Source organism: Aphelocoma coerulescens, chromosome 5, assembly GCF_041296385.1.
Source record: "Aphelocoma coerulescens isolate FSJ_1873_10779 chromosome 5, UR_Acoe_1.0, whole genome shotgun sequence".
Classification (NCBI taxonomy): Eukaryota; Metazoa; Chordata; class Aves; order Passeriformes; family Corvidae; genus Aphelocoma; species Aphelocoma coerulescens.
Window position 1 is genome coordinate 46,223,123 of NC_091019.1, and position 20,256 is coordinate 46,243,378.

A 20,256-nucleotide genomic window follows, 5' to 3' on the forward strand; every position below is an offset into this window, starting at 1 on the left:
AGTCTTTTCTGTGCAGTGGTCCAAATTCATCAGGTGAAATAAGTCACTCTGCAGGGCTGGTATTGGACCTCTTAGGCATGGTTTGCAGTCCTACAGGTCAGAGGCTCCTCTGCATTGGAGCCAGCCCAAAGAGCATCATCCAAGGACACAGGCAGACAAAAGCAGACGTGGAACCTGCAGCTCCAGAGCTCTCAAGCACTGTCTTCAGATAAAGCAGTTCTTCCTCTTGTTTTCATTAAGAGCTTAGCTGCACAGGGAAATAATAGATTAGTCAGGTTTGACAAAAAAACCTGAACATTCGTTGTATTGCCAAGTCTCCTTGATCTCTTCTGGGCTTAAATTTGAGGACCTTTTTACAAGCATTCTGCTTTAGACTCGAAGGGTAATGCATAAAGTAGCAGATAAGAGAGTAGATGGCATGATTCATGCTAGGCACTTGATGATCTCTGGTGGAACATTAATGATTCCTTTGCTCTTACTGGTGAGGTGAAAGAGCTTTTTGCACAAGATTAGAGCTGCTATACTACGTGCAAAATTTGAGTTTGGCATTGAAAGAGCACTGGCTGTTGAATGCATCTCACCTTTGCTGTGGACTCCTGGGTTAACATTGCTCTTTGGATTTCTTAAACATGATGGGAATTGCTGTCTTGCATTGATTCTTCCCCACACTTTTCCTGATGTTATGCTTATTCCTCTCTGCTTCCAAGTTACAAGTTATGTAGATGTAGTAAGTGAGCATGAGGGCCTGAGGAAACAATAAATGACACTATTTCTGAAAAATGTAACATTTCCCAGAATGGTTTAAAGTTAGTCAGCATTTAAGGGCTACTCTTTTTACTGTAGGACTCCGGCTCAGCACTCATTTTTCTCCATTATAATATCATTCTATGATTTTACGGACAATTTTTTTTCCAACAGCGGAAATTCTTTTTCTTCTGAAAAATTATTCCTGTAATTTCCTTGAGGTTAGAAGTCATATTCTTTCTCTAGGGTTTAATCAATACAATCAGTTCAGTCATCTCATTACGACATTAATATGACTAATATGTTCTTACTTTACAGTTTGTGGAATATAAATACAGGCTATGATATGGCTCTCACAGCTTCCACATACCATTATCACTGTTGGTGGTTCTTGGAAGATGCTTCATGCACTGAAGAATGTACTGTACACTGTTTCTAATGTATTTAAATAACTAAATAAGATCTGTAAGACTTTTAAAACCAGTATTTGTTTTTGACTATTGACACCACAAAAATGTGCTTGTGAGGGAGAAAGCATGGGACCTTAGTTTGAGTTTGATGAGTGGTGTTACTGATCCAATCAGGTGGTGTGAAGAATGGTTAGACTAGAAAAAAACCAATTATTTGGATGTATTATTTTTCCTGTTCAAAGCCTAGAAAGGAGGAATGCAGCAAAAGGATTAAGAGAGGATACAGTAATCTGCTGTTTAGCTGCTACTGGAGTCTGTCACCTGATTGTTTACTTAACTACTAAACCCGGAGGTTTGTTTCAATGACATGAATCTGGGCAAGCTGCTTTGACTGCTTCTGCAGGCTTTCGTTAAGGTTTTAGTATTCAGTCACTGGACAACTTTTTTGAAGGTGAAGAAAATTGTTCACTTTTTTTTTGTCCTTCAGAAGTGTTGGCTGACTTATTTTCTGTTATGTTTGATGTACAGTTTCTCCTCCCGTAACTGAGGGAATACCAGAAAGTCACTTGAAACATAATTTATTAGTTGTTCTGTAACGCTGAGGATAATAGCTATTTTAGATGACTCCCAGGACCCTTCTGCCCAGAACAGAATTACCTCCTAGTAGAGTGGATGGGGGTTTGTCCAGCTTGGAGTTCTGCCCCATCATGCCTTGATCTTTTGCAGCTCATTGTCTAGAACAGCTTCTAAGTCTATTTTCTCCGTAGTTCATAGGGTAGAACTGATTGTTTCCAGACTTGTTATGATTTCCAGACTTGTTATGAAAATTTCCTAATTTCAGTTTGAATTTTAAAACTTTTGGCCTGTTGTTTATGGTGTAAGAATTGGTGTAGAAAGGAGGCAAAGATATATGTGCTGGCATAAGGATGTCTAGTCAGGTCCATTTCCAGCTATACAGTAACCAAACAGGAACAGCTTTAGTTTCAGCAGTAAGGAAGATTGGCACATTTCTTCCCAGAAGCACCCAGTTCAATTGTACTTGCTGGGCTTGTGATGTCAGCCAGTCATACCATCAGAAATAACTTAAATAGTTTCCTTGAGTTAAATGTCATGCTACTGAAAGCACAGCTGATGCCCCAGTGCAGTGAACTGAAAGCCACAGTAAGTGCACAGTAAGTGTTGTAATACTTTACTGATTCCGTGAGCATGTCCTCAGGTGAGGAGGGCCCATCATTCAAACAGCAGGACTAGTACCAACTTCTGGCTTTCTTTTTTACCTCTGTGAAATTAGACCTTCTGTGTGGATGTACCTTATAACAATGTTTTATCCTTTAATGCACTAACTTAATTATCCACAATACCTTTTGGGTACATTGATACTTTTCTGTAGGTGTCAGGATTTGTGGTGGAGTTGATTTTTTTTTTTTGGTTGTTTTTGTTTTCTTTTCCTTCTGCCATGGTCAGTGGTAGTCCTCTATTTGGATATAAATTCTGTGGTTACTGGCTAACTTTGGAAGCAGCTTTTTCTTAAGACAAGTTGCATAACTGTAGGGTTCTCCAAAGTTAGAGACCTATTAAATAGTAGGGAGAAAGTGTTCCTAAAAGGATGATTCTCCTTGTTGACTGCTGTTTGGCAGGTCAGGGGAGTACCTGGCTGTTCTGGTACCTCCATTGCTAATGCATACTGCTTTGGCAGAAGCCTGATGCATGACAGTGTTAGAGACTTTGTAGATTATCAGACAGCACCAGCTCTTCTCTGAAAAGCACAGCAAACCACTCAGGTAAGGTAAATCTCACCGAACAATGGAGTGGTTATTAATTCTGAAGATGCACAGAGTTTGCTTTTTTCACTTAACAGAAGACATGCTCTGATGTTGACTGTAATCCAAACCCCAGTAAGAGAGGGACGGCCTCACAGAACACCTCTAATGCAGTGAAGGTGAGAGGGGTGAGCATCTGACCCTTGGCTTTAGGAGAGCTACTTGAGGTTTCCTTCAGGAGACTTCGGGAAAGCCACTGCCCATTTTCTATTTTTCTAAATACTTCTTAGTTGTGTCTGGGGCCAAAATTCCTGTTACATGAGATGCTGCTTTTGTTGGGTATTAAACTTCATGCTCCTGAGCAAAATGAGTGCTCCTAGAGTTTGCTGTTTTCAGCTTTGCAGTCATGAAGTATTTGTTTTCAAGCATCATCCAAAACTTTGGAGGCTGCTTGCTCCACACCTTAGCTGGGGTGACTTCCTGGCAGGACTAGAGAAAAATGGGAGGTTGGTTTCTATCCACAAATGTATGAGAACCTCTGGAATGAGCCCAGGATGGAGAGATAGGAGCTCCTGAACTCAAATGCTTTCTCTATTATTGATTTTCTTGGTGGCTCTGAGTAAACCCATTAAAATGTCTGTGCACTGGTTTCCTCATACATAAATCAAAATGCCAAAGTTTTCTACCTCTTAGTGATGCTGGGAATCCTGAATATTCTCCTTAGTAGAAAGAGCTTTGACAGGAACAGCAACAGTGTTGCACATAAAAACTGAAGCTAAAATTACCGTCTGGCTTTCCTGAACAGGCAGTATAGGTATATACTTATGGAAAGATCCTGGGGTCTTTACCTCTCCAGGAGACCTAATACTCAGCAAGCTCTGGGGTTTCTTCAGGGATGAGAAGAACCAGGAACTTGGCTTAGGTACTTGTTTGCTGTGCTTTTGTTTCTGTTCCTGCACTCAGGTTTCGATATGTGCTGATGGAGGGTTTGAGTTTTAAACCATTGAGGTATAAGTCTGAGACTTGCAAAACTGGCTTTGCAGTGTGGTGGTGATGGTAACTGCTTAATGTGCTGGGTGTATCTGTTAGAGATTGGTCAGAAAAGGGTAACATTTTCCCTTTTAAAGTGATGGATTGATCCCATTTGTTCAAGGAAAATGTTTGTGTTAGTTTGAAGATTCTGAGTTTTGCTTTGATTCAGGTGATTTCTTTGCATCTTGAATATATTAAGGTTTAAGTCCAAACATGGAATTTTGTACAAGTATTGGATCCTTGAAAATCCCATCTCCTACAGAGAATTTAGTTATGTGAATGAATTAGGAAGCAAATAATGGGTTTAGATTAATAGTAACAAGAGGAATGGAAGACTTGATTTCTTATATGTGCTAACCTGCTTTTAGATTCTGATTTTTGTAAATCTATTTAGTATTAACTGAGTTAAAAAATAAATCTTGCAAATCATACAAAACCCAACAGGTTTCAAACATATCCCAAATATGTTTTAAGTAAATGTTATTTTATGCAGTTGCATTGCCTCCCTTGAACAACTAGATCATCAATTCAATTAAATATCACCAACTATATACAGGCTTTCACATCCCAGAAAAATGAGTGTTTGATCTATTGCTTCATGTAACATAAACCAAGGATCCCTGCTGACTTCGAGTTGGATCTTAAGGTTTGCTGTGTTGCTGTGCAGAAGCTCCTTGGTACACTAAGGCTATTTAAGGAATACAGAATTTATAAATATCACAGTGCAATTTGTGGAACCTTCAAAACTGTACAGCACAATGGTCATGAGCTAACAAATAACAAGTGGTTCACTGCTCTATGGTCTTCCAGGTATCACCAGACTGTGTCTGAAAGCATAAAGAAATACTATGAGACCTGCAGCCTACTCGTTTTTTTTTTCCTCATTCATTGTGGAAAGAGCCTATATCCTTCTTCCTCCTCCATGCTCTCTGGTAATTTTCAGGTGTTATTTAGTCACAGCTATGGTGTATGTCACAGCATCCTAACAGCTGGGGCAGTATGGAGAGGCCAGGCTTGGTAAGAAGCCTTTTCTGTGGCCTGACAGAAGCTACTGTGCTGTAGCTTGGGGGATACACAGCCAAGCTCTTTGGTGCACATGTTAAGCTCTGAGTGCTGAAGCCTTTCATGAGCCTGCTGAACCACATGGTCACTGTTGAGGAATCAGCAATTTGGAGAATACAGTCTTAGAGAGTGTGTTGACCTTGGGAGTTGTGCTTATGAAACAGGGCATGGACAGTCATGAATTTTGATTTCACGGTGAACTGCAGAGTGATTTTACTGTGTGGTGATCTGCAAATTTGAATGTCTGTCCAGAGCAGCCACAGAAGGAAGAAAAACCCCATAACAACATATGAAACAGAAATAGCTGACATTCTCCTAACAACAGGAAGGATACAAAGATGGATAATATACAGAATCCCATCTCTGACAAGAGTCTGCAGCAGATGACTGGAGGAAACAGGCAGATGACATAGTTGAATGCAGAGGTGGATTGACAGCACCCTACGTTAAAACCAGTAGTACAAGTAGGAGTAATGTTTCTTTGAATATGCTCTGCTCTGTTTTGATAAGTCTGCAGTGGTTGCCTTAAATTACTGTTTAGATCTCCAATCTACTCTTTGCCTTCTCCTTTGTATTGAGTAGATCAGTGAGATTTCATCTAAGTGGTTGAGAAAGTGTAAATGAGCCCTGTTAGTATATCTTGTACTGAGTGAACAATCAACCTATCTGTCCCCCTTCACAAATGTGTGTTCAGTGCCTTGCACATCTTCAGCTGTAGGGAAAAGGCTCACTCACAATGATTGTGTTTGACTCCTGCCCTCAGACACTGGCTGTTTGATGGGAATTACCCTCAGGTACATGGAGCATGTGTCTAACTTGCTTGTAATACATTCTCTTCTGATGGATCAGGAGTGCCTAGGCAGGAGAATTCTCAGTGTGGGGAGAGGATTATTAAGTGCTTGGCTCTGACTTCCAGAAATGCAGTCAATAGCAGCTCTCTGTGCTTAGGCTGGTTTAACACTGACACAAGCATAAACACTTGTAGTTAAATGTATTCAGAATAAGATGAAAGAACCAAATAATTTTGAAGGCTCCAGAGGCTGTGTAATCCAACCACTAGCTCAGAAAAAGTCCAGTTAGTGCAGGCAGCTCAGGACTGTGCCTAATCAAGTTCTTAGTATTTCTAAGGATGGAGATTTCAGTCTCCCTGGGCCCTTCCTAGTGTTTGACCATCCTCAAGATGAAACATTTTTTTGTATAGAATGAGAAATTTTTGTATTCAGCTGTATCTGTAGCCTCTCATCCTTCTGCAGAATTCTGAGAAGAATTTGGCCCTGTCTTGTCTGTGTTATTCCATTAAGTCACTAAAGAGATCAGAAAGATTTCCCTTGAGTTGTCCCTCCTTGAGGCAGAATGAACCCAGTTCCCTCAGCCTCTCCACACACATCACCGACCCCAGTACCCTGAGTGTGGTGGTAGCTCTTTGCTGCACTCACTCCAGTATGCTGAAGTCATTTTTATATGTGGGAGTTCAATACTGGACAGAGCACTCCTGATGTGATCTCAGAAGGGTCCATTAGGGGAAGAATCACTTCCCTCGGCCTGCTGGCTGCTTTCTTGCTAAAACAGCCAAAGATGCAGCTGGCCTTTGCTGACTAGTGCTCAACTTGTCCACTGGGACCACAGGTCTTCTTCTGAAAAGCTGCCTTTGAGCCAGCTGGCTCCCAACGTGTACTGCTGCATGGAGTAATTTGGGTGGTTGTTTGCTTGCAGGCATATAGGGACACATGGTTCGCTTACTGAAGTACAGACACATATTGCTTCTGCAAGAGGCTCTGCTTAAAGGAGACCTTTCACTTGAGAATGTTACATGCACAAGTTGCAATACTGTGCTGTTTTGTCACCATTATTTTGTGCTGTGAGGACACAGATTTTACTGTGTATTTTCCAAGAATGGCTATGACAACAAGTATTTTCCCTTCAGTCTTTTACAAATAAATTCTGGCTAATCTTTATTAGGATTACTTAATGAGACAAAATGAAGCAGAAAAGTGCTATTAATGTCAATGGAAATAGCACCAGCATTTGCCTTATGCAGTCATTTGTAAGCAATGATAGCTTGACTGCTTGTACCATCTACTGCTCAGCCTCACTTTCACAGCTGGGAGTCAGGTGCTGCAATGGAGTGGTAGTGGGACCTGTCCAGACTCCATTGCAAGTACCATTTTCCCCCAGATGGCACTAGCCAGCCCTCCTGAAGGCTTTCCTATCACTGTCCTGTATTTCTTCCACTGGATAAAATCAGGCTGTACAGCTGGCTCAAGTCACATAAGCACAATACAGCAGCAGAACTGGCTTTGAGTGACTGGAACCCCAGGTACTGGGAAGCAGACCTCTAGCTCACACAAAGGATTTTCATGGTATTCCAATGTGCTTCCAGTTGCTAAGATATTAGTGCAGTGGCTTTCGTTGTTGTACATAAGAGATTTCTTTTCTTTGTGAGGAAATATTAAATGTCATGTGCTGTGAATAATTCTCCCATGTTTATTTTTGCTGTTTGAAAAAGGCGTGCTTATGTTGTACAGATTTCCTGGATAAGGCAATCAGACAGGCAAAGTCCTCAGATGTGGTTACCAGCAACATTACTTATATCTGTGGACAAAATATTTTATGTGGACTTCCCTCAGGCTCTCAGAGAAGGAATCTGTAGGACACTTCATGTGGATCTCTTGTTTGCTTGGTTTCTCATTCAGTTGAAAGAAAGGGGCAGCTCTGTTAGGATTATGTTCTGGTGTCTCTCTTAAATTTCCTGTCAGATAGGTTAAGGTAAGTTCAGACTGCAGTAGTGCTGAATCTAAATACTGATCTTTGCGAAATGTTGGGTTTTTTTTAATCGACACTTATGTGGTGGTGATGTTGTGAATAGTAGAGCTTTCCATCCTTCTCCTAAAAAGGATGTGAAATGTCTTATAACAGTCCTTAAATGTGCTTTTCCTAGACTCCACTGCATACTCTTGAGTGGTCCCTATGGTGACAGTGCTGCAGTGAAACTAAAAACACAGCACTGAAATTCATCACTACGGACGACCCTGCAGTTAATTCTCTTGGTAGCCATACTACAAAAGGAGCTCTACAGTTATTAGCATGCCTGGATATTTAGCTCTATAGTTAACATGCCGTGGGATGCTTAAATTTCATGACAGCCTTAAATCTCTTCTTGGCTGACTGCTGAATAGTTCTTTTGTTTCCCTTCCTTTCCAGCGCGAGATGAGAACATGGCCACTTTCCGTGGTTCCGAATACCTGTGCTATGACCTGTCGCAAAACCCCATCCAGAGCAGCAGCGATGAGATCACTCTCTCCTTCAAGACATGGCAGCGCAACGGGCTCATTCTGCACACTGGCAAGTCAGCTGACTACGTCAACCTGGCCCTGAAAGACGGGGCGGTCTCCTTGGTCATTAACCTGGGGTCCGGGGCCTTTGAGGCCATTGTGGAGCCGGTCAATGGCAAGTTCAATGACAACGCGTGGCACGACGTTAAGGTGACACGCAACCTGCGGCAGGTAATGGTGAAGGGGAGAAAACGCTGGGGAGAATTTTGTTTTGTTTTATTGGGACAGGCAGATGGGAGAGAGCAATGGAGAAATGGGGAAGCTCAGTGGTATTGCTAGAGTTTCTCCTCCTATTCTGGATCTTGGTGCCTAAAGGACAGTGAAAAAACAGTAGTTGGGAATTTATCCTTCCTGCAATATCTTTATTTCCACTTTATCAATTTTCTATTTTTTTCCCAGTTTGATTTAATAAAAAAAACTTGTGACATAACTTTACTTTCATCTCTCTTTTCCTTTTTTCTTTTTCTGTTCTCCCTTTTAAATGTTATTATTTCCTTAATTATGATTCAATCTTATCAGTAATATTCTTGTTGCATTTAATTACTGTGGGAACAGAGCCTATTTCCAACAGCCAACGCTCTACACCTCTCTCCTTTTTCTTTCAGTTTTGTTAATTGGTTTAACCATTGCCATGATGTCACAATTCTAATTCTTAAAGTCTTTTGTTTTTCCTTTTCTTTTGTGTGTGCATGAGTGTGCAGGTGTGCAGGCTGGTGGGTATGTGTGTAATTATTTTAACTTTATAGCTTTGGAATTAATTGGCTGGAGTCTCTCTGAGTCTTCTTGATTCTCTGTTCTTCTTTTCTTCTTTTTGATTTTTTCCCCTTCTTTCTATAATGAGATTCTACTTTATTTCTTGTCTCTGCCTTGAGACTCTTCTGTTGGCTGTGAGGACTGGAAAAGTGGAAGGATCAAAAAATCCCAAGCAAACTCAGATCAATCCAACACCCTACAATTCCACTTTGGAAAAGTTTTTCTGATTTTACCACTGTAATTTTGCACATCTACATGCTGCTTTTCCCAGCAGACAACTGTATCAGGTGACGTATTTGGTTGTAGGCTAGTCTTAAAATCCTGAAGCCTTTCTCATGAAATATAAACTCAGACATAAATAGATAAAATTAAATAACTTTGCTCTGAAAGGTGGTAAACACATCAAGTCACTAAGGCCCATCTGCTGCATGATAAATGAGGTTTACACAGTGAATAGGAGCTATTTGGTATCTTGCTGATTGGTAGAGGAACAGAAATAACTTGTCAACTAAGATTTAAAAATCAATTTGTGAATACAATGTGAGCTGTTTATTTTCTCATTAATGTCAATATTAACACAACCTTTAATAGCTTTATATAAGTTTATACAATGTAATTAGTGGTAACATGTTACAGTAGCTAAGATCAAATGTGTCTGTGAGTATAGGATAATCAGTGCCAGGGATCAGAAACAGTCTCTGCTAGTAGATGTCAGTGGATAATTTATCTGTTATCAGGATTTTGTGTCTTTCTTTTCAATATTTGGGTGTGGGGCTAAAGATTTTTTTGTCTTTTCCATGTAAATCCCTGTATTTCTACATGTTTAGGATGTCTGGGTCTGACAAGAAATCTGTTATCAAACTTTCATGAGGCTATGGAATTCCTACCTATGGAAAGAAATCAATCTGTTTTCAATAGTTTATATGCAGAAGCAAATTTCATTTCTTATGCAGTGGATGGGTCTTCATGATCCTATTATTTTCAAGCTTTCCCATCAGCAGAGTAGAGGGAGATGCACCAACTGGTCTAGCTTTGTCAGTCTGGAAATGTCAGAATATGTGGCTTTATTTGATATAGGTTTTTTTTATTATTAGGTAGTTTCAGAACAGCTGGTCCTTGAATATCTCAGTAGCGCTTATTGGCCATTTTAGTTAATCATACTTTTTACTTTTCATTGGGAATCAATTTCAGTGGGCAAATGTGCCTTAAGCAAAATGAATCCATGCTGTATGCCAGGATTGGTTTGGATCTTGAAGAAGGAGAAAGTGAAGGGTCACAGACAAAACTGTGGATGGGAAACTGTCACAGTCTTTTCCTAATATTTTAGCTAGTGATTTTTTAATTGCTCCACAGAAGTGGACCAAGGAAATGGAAATCTGTCTATGCCTTTTCATATTTGATGAGACCAGGGCAGTACTTTGGTGATTGTTAGAAAGCAGGTAGTCCCTTGCCAATTAAGCAGCATCGTAAATTTTTAATCCTCCTGATCTATTCACTGTGAATGTTTTTAAGTGATCCTGAATTCTTAAATGGTCCAACTTGACTGGGCAAGAGAGAGGATATTTTAATGAGATGGATGGATTCTTTCCAAGGAAAGGCCGGTCTTCAAATCAAATTACATTTAATTAGCAGAGGTGATTTGGGGTCCAATTTTTTAGTTAAACATGACAGAATACAGTTCAACCAATAAATATCAATAAGGCTGGACTTTTTTTTAGTCATCTTTTCCCTGGATACTTGCATTTTAACTTTTGATCTGTCTCAAAATTAAGACATTGACCCAGAACCTAAAGCTGCCCAGATATTGGAATTGCTCAGGCCTTGAGGCAAAGCAATCATGATAGTCCTAAAAGTTGGCATCCATTATAATTTTGTATAACCTAAATAATTTTGTATGTAAAAGATTATTGGCTCTATGTCTTTCCTGACATAAATTCACCTGTAATGTTGCAGTATAATATAGTTCACTTGAAAGTCTTGTTTCCAGCTGTGCTCGTGTTTCCTCAAAAAAACCCATTTCAAAACCAAACAGAAAACCCCAACGAAATACATTGCCTCTGAATGTTGAAGCTTTATAAGAAAATCAGTAGCCTCTTTGTAACTGGTTGAAAATATGGCACTGGAGATAAATATATTTCTCTTTAAAATGAACTTTAAAAGCAATAATTTAGAAATTCCAAAAATATTATCTAAATCTAAGCAATTCCAGCTAAATGGACTATCAGCAGCTTCAGATGCCATCTAATCTTTTCCTCTGCTTTTTGGGGGCCTAAGAGAAAGGGGAGGAGGATTTGCATAATTTTTTGGCTGTTTGTAGAATTAGAGTGGAACTTTAAATAGTTGGACTTTTGCCCAGTACTTTTTGGAATTGTTAAATGTTTTGTAGCTAAGCTGGGAGAGTACTAAGGGCTGCTTTTTTTTTAGATCAAATGAGTATCACAGCAGTTAATCTCCTTAGAGACAAACCAAGTGAATCCACAGATTCCCTTGAGTAGTGATTGTTAATGTCAAAGCAAATCTCCTTGTTTATTTATCTTATTATTTCAGTTAAAACTAAGCCCTCTTTCTGTCTTGTGAGAAACCTTTACTTAGAAGTAGGATCACGGCTGCATTTTACCGGGGCTTTCAGAGCTTGTTTGGGGCAGTGTGGTCTGGTGGGAGGAGGAGCAGAGGAGACTGAAGGTCAGACTTCCTGTGTCTGTCTTCAGGTCTGCTGCTGACACTCTGTCTCATTTTTAGCATGCTCTTCTCCATGTCCCATACTTCAAGTCCCTTGTTCGTAAAAATAAATTTACTAAACACGACAATTTGCTGTGAGTAAGACTTCCTTGGCGAAGAATTCAGGAGTTTATGCTCATTATACCCAAGTACAGAGTATTATTAATTCATTCCAATTGGCAAATAACCTTGGGACTTTATGCTCAATGCCACAAAGTCTTCAGAAACTTACTTGCCTAGTCAATGCACAACTCTGAAGCCTGCAAGTAGATGGTTTTTACATGAGGCAGCATAGATCTTGCTTGTGTAATTTAGGATAGTTCTTGCCAGCTTCAACTGGAACAAGGACTTGGAGCTTCCACAGGTTGCCCTTCCCTATTAACTCTGAAGCTAGTCACAATGCAAAATCTACTATAAAGATCTTTAGTTCCTCAACTGTTAAAAAGCAAAGAAGATGCAATGTGTAGGTTCTAACAGTTGGCATCTGCATGCCTTGGGATAGGTTAAAAAAGATCTACTAAACCAAACTGACTGGTAAATTCTCCTAGCTCCTGTGTAATAGAGATGCAGCGTAACAGAAGGGATGCTAAATCTTGTCAATCTTTTGTCTTCAACCTGGACACAAGCAACACAATTCTTTCTATACAATTCCTCGACATGTTGCTCCCTACAGTAGGAGAGGTTCAATTCCTTTATCTTGGATGACAGAAGTGAGCTACAGGCAAACAGCCAAGCACAGGCCCTGTTATGTCCTCCTCCTGAAAGTCACAAACGCAGCTGTTGTAAAGAAACCTGCAGACTGGGAAACTTGGAAGGAAGACATAGAGTCTTGGACTCATCTTCATCTGTATCCTCCAGCCAAAGGAAATACTGTCCTGCTTGTGATACTCTGCAACACTTGAGGGTAGTGAAGCTTGGAAGAGGAGCTGGCATGTTGGTGGGTGGTGGTGGGTGGAAGAAGGGAGTCATGGTTGGGTTTGTGCTGAAGGGGCAAACTGTGTACTCTGTGTGTATATCTCTGAGAGTAAGGTTCTTGTTTGAGGGAAGCACCTTGATGAGCATTTGAAGAGTAAGTATTGCACTGTTTTAACTTTGCTTCAGGTTTGGATAATGTATGTGAGGGTTGAAGTTAATAACCAATACCAGGGTGGGAAGAGTAGGCAGCCCCCTCTTTCTTTACAGTCTAGATGGCATGGTTCCCCATAGAGTCCTGGTCATATTGTCCTCTTTCTCACTTTGTGTGTCTCAGGTGCCCCACGCCTTTTTTTGAAAAACTAACACTAGACCATTCATGCAATGTGTCATTTTTACTAACCAACTAATGTACTAACACCCTAACGACTCATCTTTGCTTTTAGTTATTTTAATTAACAATCGTTCTGTTCACGATTTTTTAATTTCCTTTCTTCCCCCTTTTCCGCAAAGCACTCAGGCATTGGACACGCTATGGTAAACAAACTACATTGTCTGGTAGATATCATTCTTATTGTCTCTTTTTTTGGGTTTGCCGTGTGTTACCTGCCTTTTCCTCCCCCTACCCGCTCTTTTTCCCCCCTCCTTTATACTTACTGCTTCCTTTAATTTTATTCTATTTTCATTGAAAACACTTTTTTCCCCTTCCTTTTTTTTTTTTTTTCTTTCTTCTTTTTGAATAGAAAAATGAGCATCAAAAACAACTAACACAGCTCTTCTGGAAATGGGGTTTGGACATTTCTTTCATTGTTTTCTTCACGTGTCTTTAGTTCTTCTTTTCCTTTCTGGTGATAAATTGTTGGGGTTTTTTGTCCCTTGTTTTTGAGTTTAGATTTCTTTCTTTTGCTTTTGTTTTCATTTGGCTTTTTTTCTTGGCTTTTAGTTTGACTTTTTTTTTTTTACTCTGAAGGTCTAGATCAGAACCACTGCAGGGCCTCTAGTCCATGGTGGTGAAGGCTCTCTTTTTGTCTCACCCTTTTGTTGTGGCAATGGCTATTACAGGCAAACTGGCCAGAGTTGTCCTCTTTCTCCTGATTTTCCCCCACTTCCCTCCCTCTGCTTTCTCTCCTCCTTCTCCCTCTTGCTCTCTCTCTCACTTTCTCTCTCTCTCTCTGACCTCTGCCTGCGTGGCCAACAGGAGCTCAGCCGGTTGTTTGTTTCAGTACACACTCTGCATGGCATGTCCACGTCTGGTGACTCGCCCGTCTCCTCCTGGCCTCGATCTATTTTCCTCCATCTTCCCTTGAAACCACTAACAACATCTAAGCAAAACACATAAAATTCACTTCCTCCTCTCCCAACCTCTCCTTCTGTCACCCTTCACCCTCCATGTGTTTGTGGTTAGAGATTTTGGGGACATTTCTGTTTGGTTTTTTTTTTGTTATAATGGAGTTTGTTTGGTATTTTTATTTTTGATTGCATGTGAGTGTGAAATGGTTTTCTCTCCCTTTTTCTTCTCCTCTCTCTTTTTTTTTCCTGTCATCTCTCTGGGCCTCAAATATATTGGCATGACATGTCAAAGTGCAGTGTGTGCACGCTTTGTATCTTCTTTCTTTCTTTCTTTCTTTCTCATATCTGCTTCTATGACATTTGTTGGTGTGTGGTTGATTTATCTTGATTTATTTTATTTTGATTTATTTTCTTCTTATATTTTTGTTACGGGTTAGTTTGTAAATTTTTTTTCCTTTTTTTGTCTTTTTTTTTTTGGTGGGTGGTGGGTGTGTGTCTCTCCAGGTACATGGCATGCACATCCATAATGTATCGAAAGTGAGTTCCCTCTCCCCCTATCCCTGAATGCATGATTGTCAGTGTGCCATGAGCAAAAGAAACTTAAAAAATAAAAAATACCAACTTGTCTTCATTAGTGTTTTTTTTTTTTACTAACAACCATAACTAACTGTAATCATTAAAATAAATTCTAATTAATCATAAAATCAGCTAATATGAGAAATGTCTTTCAAGGACAGTTATATTTTCTGGCCTGAATAGATGGAAAGCATCTGGATGGATAGGCTGCTGGGTAAGCCTGAGAGTGCTGATGCACCAGAAAGGGGAGAAGCAGATGCTGAAGCATTTCTCTGTGGGAAAATCAGACCAGAAAATAGAGCTTGACTGAAATAAAAAAAAATGCATACCAAATCTCAACAAAATCCTTAATAAAACTGGCATAAAATTATAGGGGAGGTAAGTTGTTCTGTTCAGGATTGTAAGGTCATTGCTGGGATTTTCTTTGTCCATTGTGTCCCTCAAACAGGTGACAATCTCTGTGGATGGCATCCTTACCACCACGGGCTACACACAGGAGGACTACACCATGCTGGGCTCGGATGACTTCTTTTACGTGGGAGGGAGCCCCAGTACTGCTGATTTACCTGGGTCTCCAGTAAGCAATAACTTCATGGGCTGCCTCAAAGAGGTAACTATTTCAAATTAATTCTTGTCTCTGTGCTTTTGATTTGTTAAAGTCATCACTCTTTCCTGCCTTACACAATCAATTCTTTCCCTGATGCTTAATTTTATACTGATAACTGGAACAGCTCTGTAAAGATAAACTTGTCATTCATCTGGACAGAAGGCTGGAAAACTCATGAGCTTAAGTGCAGAATCATACTTCTAGTGCTTGGATTACAGAAAAAATACTCATGGTAGTAGGAGAGGTGTCTTCTCTAAGCTGTTCGCCCTTCAGAAGAAAGCATTACTATCTTCTAGGCACTTAGGCAATAGCCATTACATAAAGGCAAATGGCCTTTGATTATTAAGTAGTATTTTGAGATGAAAAAATCATAATCAGAAGCTTATTTAGGATACTTTTTAAGGTCTTGGATTTCACCTGGGAGTATAGTTAGATCTAAATTTTCCAGGAAGATACAGAAATGGAATAAAACAGAAAAATAAAAGTCAAAGGTAGCATAAAAAGTGTAAATTTTGCAAGGAGAATGTAGCATGAGGGTGTAATGGAAGCGTGGCAATCATGTGGACATGAAGTGTACCATATGTTATGATATGATTATTGAGAGACACCTCTCCCTGAATTAAAGTGTAAACAAGACCATATGCTGAAGTCAATAGTATGGATTTTATTGAACAATAAAATGTGAGGTAGAGAGATAGAAAGAAGTATAAAAGAGAAAAAAGAGAGAGATAGATTAAGCAGAAGATAGTCACCATCTATGCATCCAGTGCCATCCTGTTGGTCCTTCTTCACCCTGGGCTTCTCAGTGGTGGGGGGCCTGAGGTCACTCAAAACTTTTCCCTATTTATATATCTTTGCAGGCAAAGGAATTAATGCTCATTGGTTACACAATTTTATTCTATTGGTTAAATGATTCCCTCACTTCTAATGCTAATTAGTCCTATGCTCAGTCTTTCTGGTTTTTTTAGTTGGTGGGTTTCTTGAATTGGTGGGCTGTGAGTCAGTGGTCGCAATCTTTCCCTGATGGAATTACCTTTTACCCAGTCCAAGCTGATTCAGCACACTTGCTTTCCTTCTGGCCCATAAATTCTGCATTATGTCCATTATGAGTTATACATTCTCCTCTCACAGATTTGTTTACCTCCCCCTAGGCTTGAGATAACACTTGGACAATAGAATCACCTCTATCTTATCTCAGGTTCTGAGTCATGGTGGCTTAATTTACGGTCCAAATTCCTGGTATCCATGGAGGCATATTTGGGGAAGGGATTGAGAGGTGGGGGGTTCCCTCAGTGGTCATAGATGCCATCTGTCCCATAACTTGGGGTGACCTTTGTTTGACTGGGGATATGTATATGGGAAGTTGCTTCTTTACAAAGTTTGCCACAGTGGGAAGTTTTGTCTGGATGCATTACCCACGATGTGCTGACCAGATCCCACCTCTGCATGGAGTTAGTGCCATCCTGCCACTCTGTTCTGTGCTCATCTCATGGCAAAGTCGTTATGTGGCCTTAACAGCATTTGAGGCAGGCAACTGTGATCTTTAAGTCCTTACACTGTGTTGCTAAGTCTGTGCACTCGAGTGGCTGCATTGGTCAGGAAGAGCTAGCTGGTTCTGAAAACTCTGTTGTCTTACTCTGGCTGGCTGCACTTGTCATATAGTTAATCCACAGCTTTGAGAAAATTCATGCATGGGTAATAGAGATTGGATAGCCTAGCCAGCAGCAGGAACCAGAATAGTGATCCTTGGGGAAGAAAAACCAAAGCAAAACAGCTGAAAAAAGATGACTTCAGTCCAAATCCCAAACTTAGTTTTGGTGCTGCCTTGCAGTCATCTTTTGTCTTCTCTCTTCTAATGTAATTTGTGATTATCACTCTGATTAATGGGGATACAGATATTGATGTCTCCACAAAGTGTTATAAAAATCTTACTGAAAAAGAAGCTTAAGTTTTCTGTCAGTTGGCTTCCTAGGTAGCCTGGAATAAGAGTTTCTTGTGAGAGTTTTCTCCTTAAGGTTATGATCTACAGTAATGCTGTTTATCATAGGGTGTGGCTGGGTGGATATAATTTTATTTGCAACCCAGAGGGTTGTTGCAATTTCCTCTTTGTATGAACATTTAATATTAGAGGGAAGGTGGAGCTGAGATTTCATACAGGAGTCGTGGAAGCAGCAATGCTGAGCTAGGTGTTGTTCTGTGGCTATAACTGCCTTGACAAGTCATCATCCTACTGATGTTCCACTTGTGGTGTCAGGGTTTGTATGTTATGTTCCAGGCCTCTGATGTGAGGAAGAGTTGCCAGAGTCTGAAGCTGCTCTCCTGTCTGACTTCTGGATTAAAGGGATGTACATGTGCTAGAGAGAGCATGTGAGCATCTTATATAGGAAATGAAACTTCACTGCTTAAATACAAACTGTCAACACAGAGATCAAATCCTTCTGGTTACATCTATAGAGCCCTGGGTCTGATTTTCCTAGGCACTGAGCATCCCACTTTGATTGAAATCAGGAGGAGATACAGCTTCTTACTGTCTCTTTAAATCAGGATCTTAATTTTATTTATGGATGTTATGAACATAACACTTAGCAGAGGCCATTTTTATATATGCTCTAAGTCAAGCCAATGGAGCAAAGAAAGCAGTGACAAGAAAATCTTTAGCAGCTTTATTATTTATATAATCATTTGTATTCTACTAGCTTGCACAATGTGCTAAGAGCCACCAACATACTTGTCCCAAACTCATAATGCTCTGTGAGAGGAAAAACCCAAGCAACCACTTAAGAATTAGAGGAAGAAAACAGACAATCAGAATGTGCTTTGTAATCTTCACTTGACTAGGCAATGACAGGAGATATCTATGAGCAGATGCCTTGATTTGCTGGCTGCTTTAGAGCTATAGTCTGCTTAAAAGCAACCCACTTTATAGTAGTGGTCCAGTCATGCTTTCAGCCAGGTTTGATCCTGGAGGAGGCAAAATTGGGTTAGTGCAGTGCTTGCGTGCTTATAATGTGTCTGGTTCCAGAACCAGCTATGGAGAACTTCTCTTGGCTTTCTGCATAGCTTGTCAGCATGTTTCATAAATCTGTCCCTATAGCTTATGTTTTAAGATTATGTGTTTTCCTCTGTGGCCAAAAAGGATGCTCAGTCTCTCATTAGCCAGTACTGGAGGAGGTTGGGTTTTTAACAAAAATTCTAAGCTAAGAAAGTTGGATGAAGGGGTAGGATAGACTAATAGCAAATATTGTTCCTTTCAGCTTATGCCTTCTAGCAGAGCAAAGCTCTTCTTTCATAGTAAAGTCCTAGCTATGTAATTGCCTGTTACCAGAGACACAGCACATCCCTGAGTGGATTGCACTGTTTGTAACAGTGGAAAACATCCTGCCAAGCCCTGTACTGATCTCTTGAAGGTGTTAAAGCAGAATGATCTATTCCTACTGCTCTGCATTCATTCAAGACTGCCTCTAGGGATGTGTCACTTTCCTAGGAAGGCAAAGGGATTTATGCAGACTTTGAGGTGAAACTTTCAGCCTTTCCCCTGTAATCTCTTGTCTTTCATCTGGACTGCGTTAGTCTGAGAGTACAGCAACCAATTTGCTCATGTTAGGGCTAAGAGGGCTCCTTAAGTGGAGCATTGCCTTCCCACTTCTTCTGAGGTGACATGCAGGTGCTGAAGTGCCAGGGGGCAGAGTGCCTAATGACCATCTCTGCCCCTTTGCAACAGGAAGGCAACTCTCCACTCAGCAGGGGCTGGTGGGAGGAGGACGGGCAGCTCTGGCAGGGTAGATACTTAATGTGAGCAGATTGTAAGCCTTAGCTAGAAGGAATTTGTGTATAAGAATGTGTTCCTGACAAGGAATTATAGTCTCAGGGCTCATCTGCTGTAGTATCTATATAATATTTCCTAAAATTAATCTAAATATCTAATTATCTAGATAATGTTTTCTTTAGGTCAGACAATTTCTGACCTAATGGTACCTCCTTTCACCATCCTCATGAACAGATCCTCACGTCTCTTCTTCCCCTTGTGTCTACAGGTTTTGACTGAACAGGTTCCACTAAATTGCTAACAGTAATATACCTAAATCATAAATACAGGTATTTAATGTGTAGTTCAGGTTGTGATTTTTCCTCTATTTTCATTGGAATTAATGATTTCCCTATGTTGGGTAAACCATGTTTGTTTTGCATTTCTCCATAGCCAGGATGGCAGTGTTGCAGCACATCTGACACTGTAATGAGGGAACAAGACTGGAAAATAGTCATACAGAATATGCAAATAGGGTAGTACACAGACATGAAACACGGACATTGCATTGTAGTTACATAGAATCTAAGGCTTTTTGGACCTTCATTCTTAAGAAGAATCATTCTAGAGGAAATCTGGGGGGAAGCTGGTGTATTTCCTGTCATGGATGAAACCAGATATAGAGATGGGGATAGGAGAAGATACAGGAACACATCTTGAGACAACTGAGCAGAAATAATTTTAATGGGAGTCAGGGAAGGTGTTACAGTGCCTTAACAGATAGTGATTGTTAAACAGGAAGAAGCACTGACTGAAGTTGGAAAGGGAAGAGGATCCATTAATGTGTTTAATGACACTTGTATGTCCAGAAAGAGTTAGGGCAAGAAAGGTAACAAGAAACAGCTGTGTTTTGCATGTAATGAAGGGCTTCAGGGAGGAGTTTTCAGTAATCAAGGATGGAGATGGAAAGTGGCAGGGTGGGAAATTTAGCAGTGTGGGCAAAGAGGGGAAAATGGTATTTCAATATCCAGTTGCTAGGGAAGGGAGAGAATCAGAATATTTCCTGGGATTAGGGAGCCAGCCATTCAGATTTGATTTCATTGGAGCAGGACTTAAATGGTACAGATGGAAGTGCTTTAGAAGAGCCTAAGGTGGTCCCTAGATAACGGATATCCATGAGAGAATTTAGAAATCTTCACATTTTTCTATCAATGCTTTATTAAAATCTCAATTCTGAAAAACGTTGATTGGTACTAACAGCTTGATGGATGCAGTGAGGCTTGCATATGGGTGGAATATGGCAGAAATTACTACA

The 20,256-nt window shown here is 40.2% G+C and overlaps 1 protein-coding gene across 19 annotated transcripts in view; it reads left to right on the forward strand.

Annotated features, from left to right (window-relative positions):
- Positions 1–20,256, forward strand: part of NRXN3 (neurexin 3) — a 982,949-nt gene that overhangs the window by 257,190 nt on the left and 705,503 nt on the right. For all 19 annotated transcript variants that reach the window (XM_069017992.1, XM_069017994.1, XM_069017995.1 and 16 more), the window contains 2 exons: positions 8,210–8,511; positions 15,038–15,199. In XM_069017992.1, the coding sequence (XP_068874093.1) occupies positions 8,210–8,511; positions 15,038–15,199 (464 nt within the window). The remainder of the gene's footprint in view (positions 1–8,209; positions 8,512–15,037; positions 15,200–20,256) is intronic.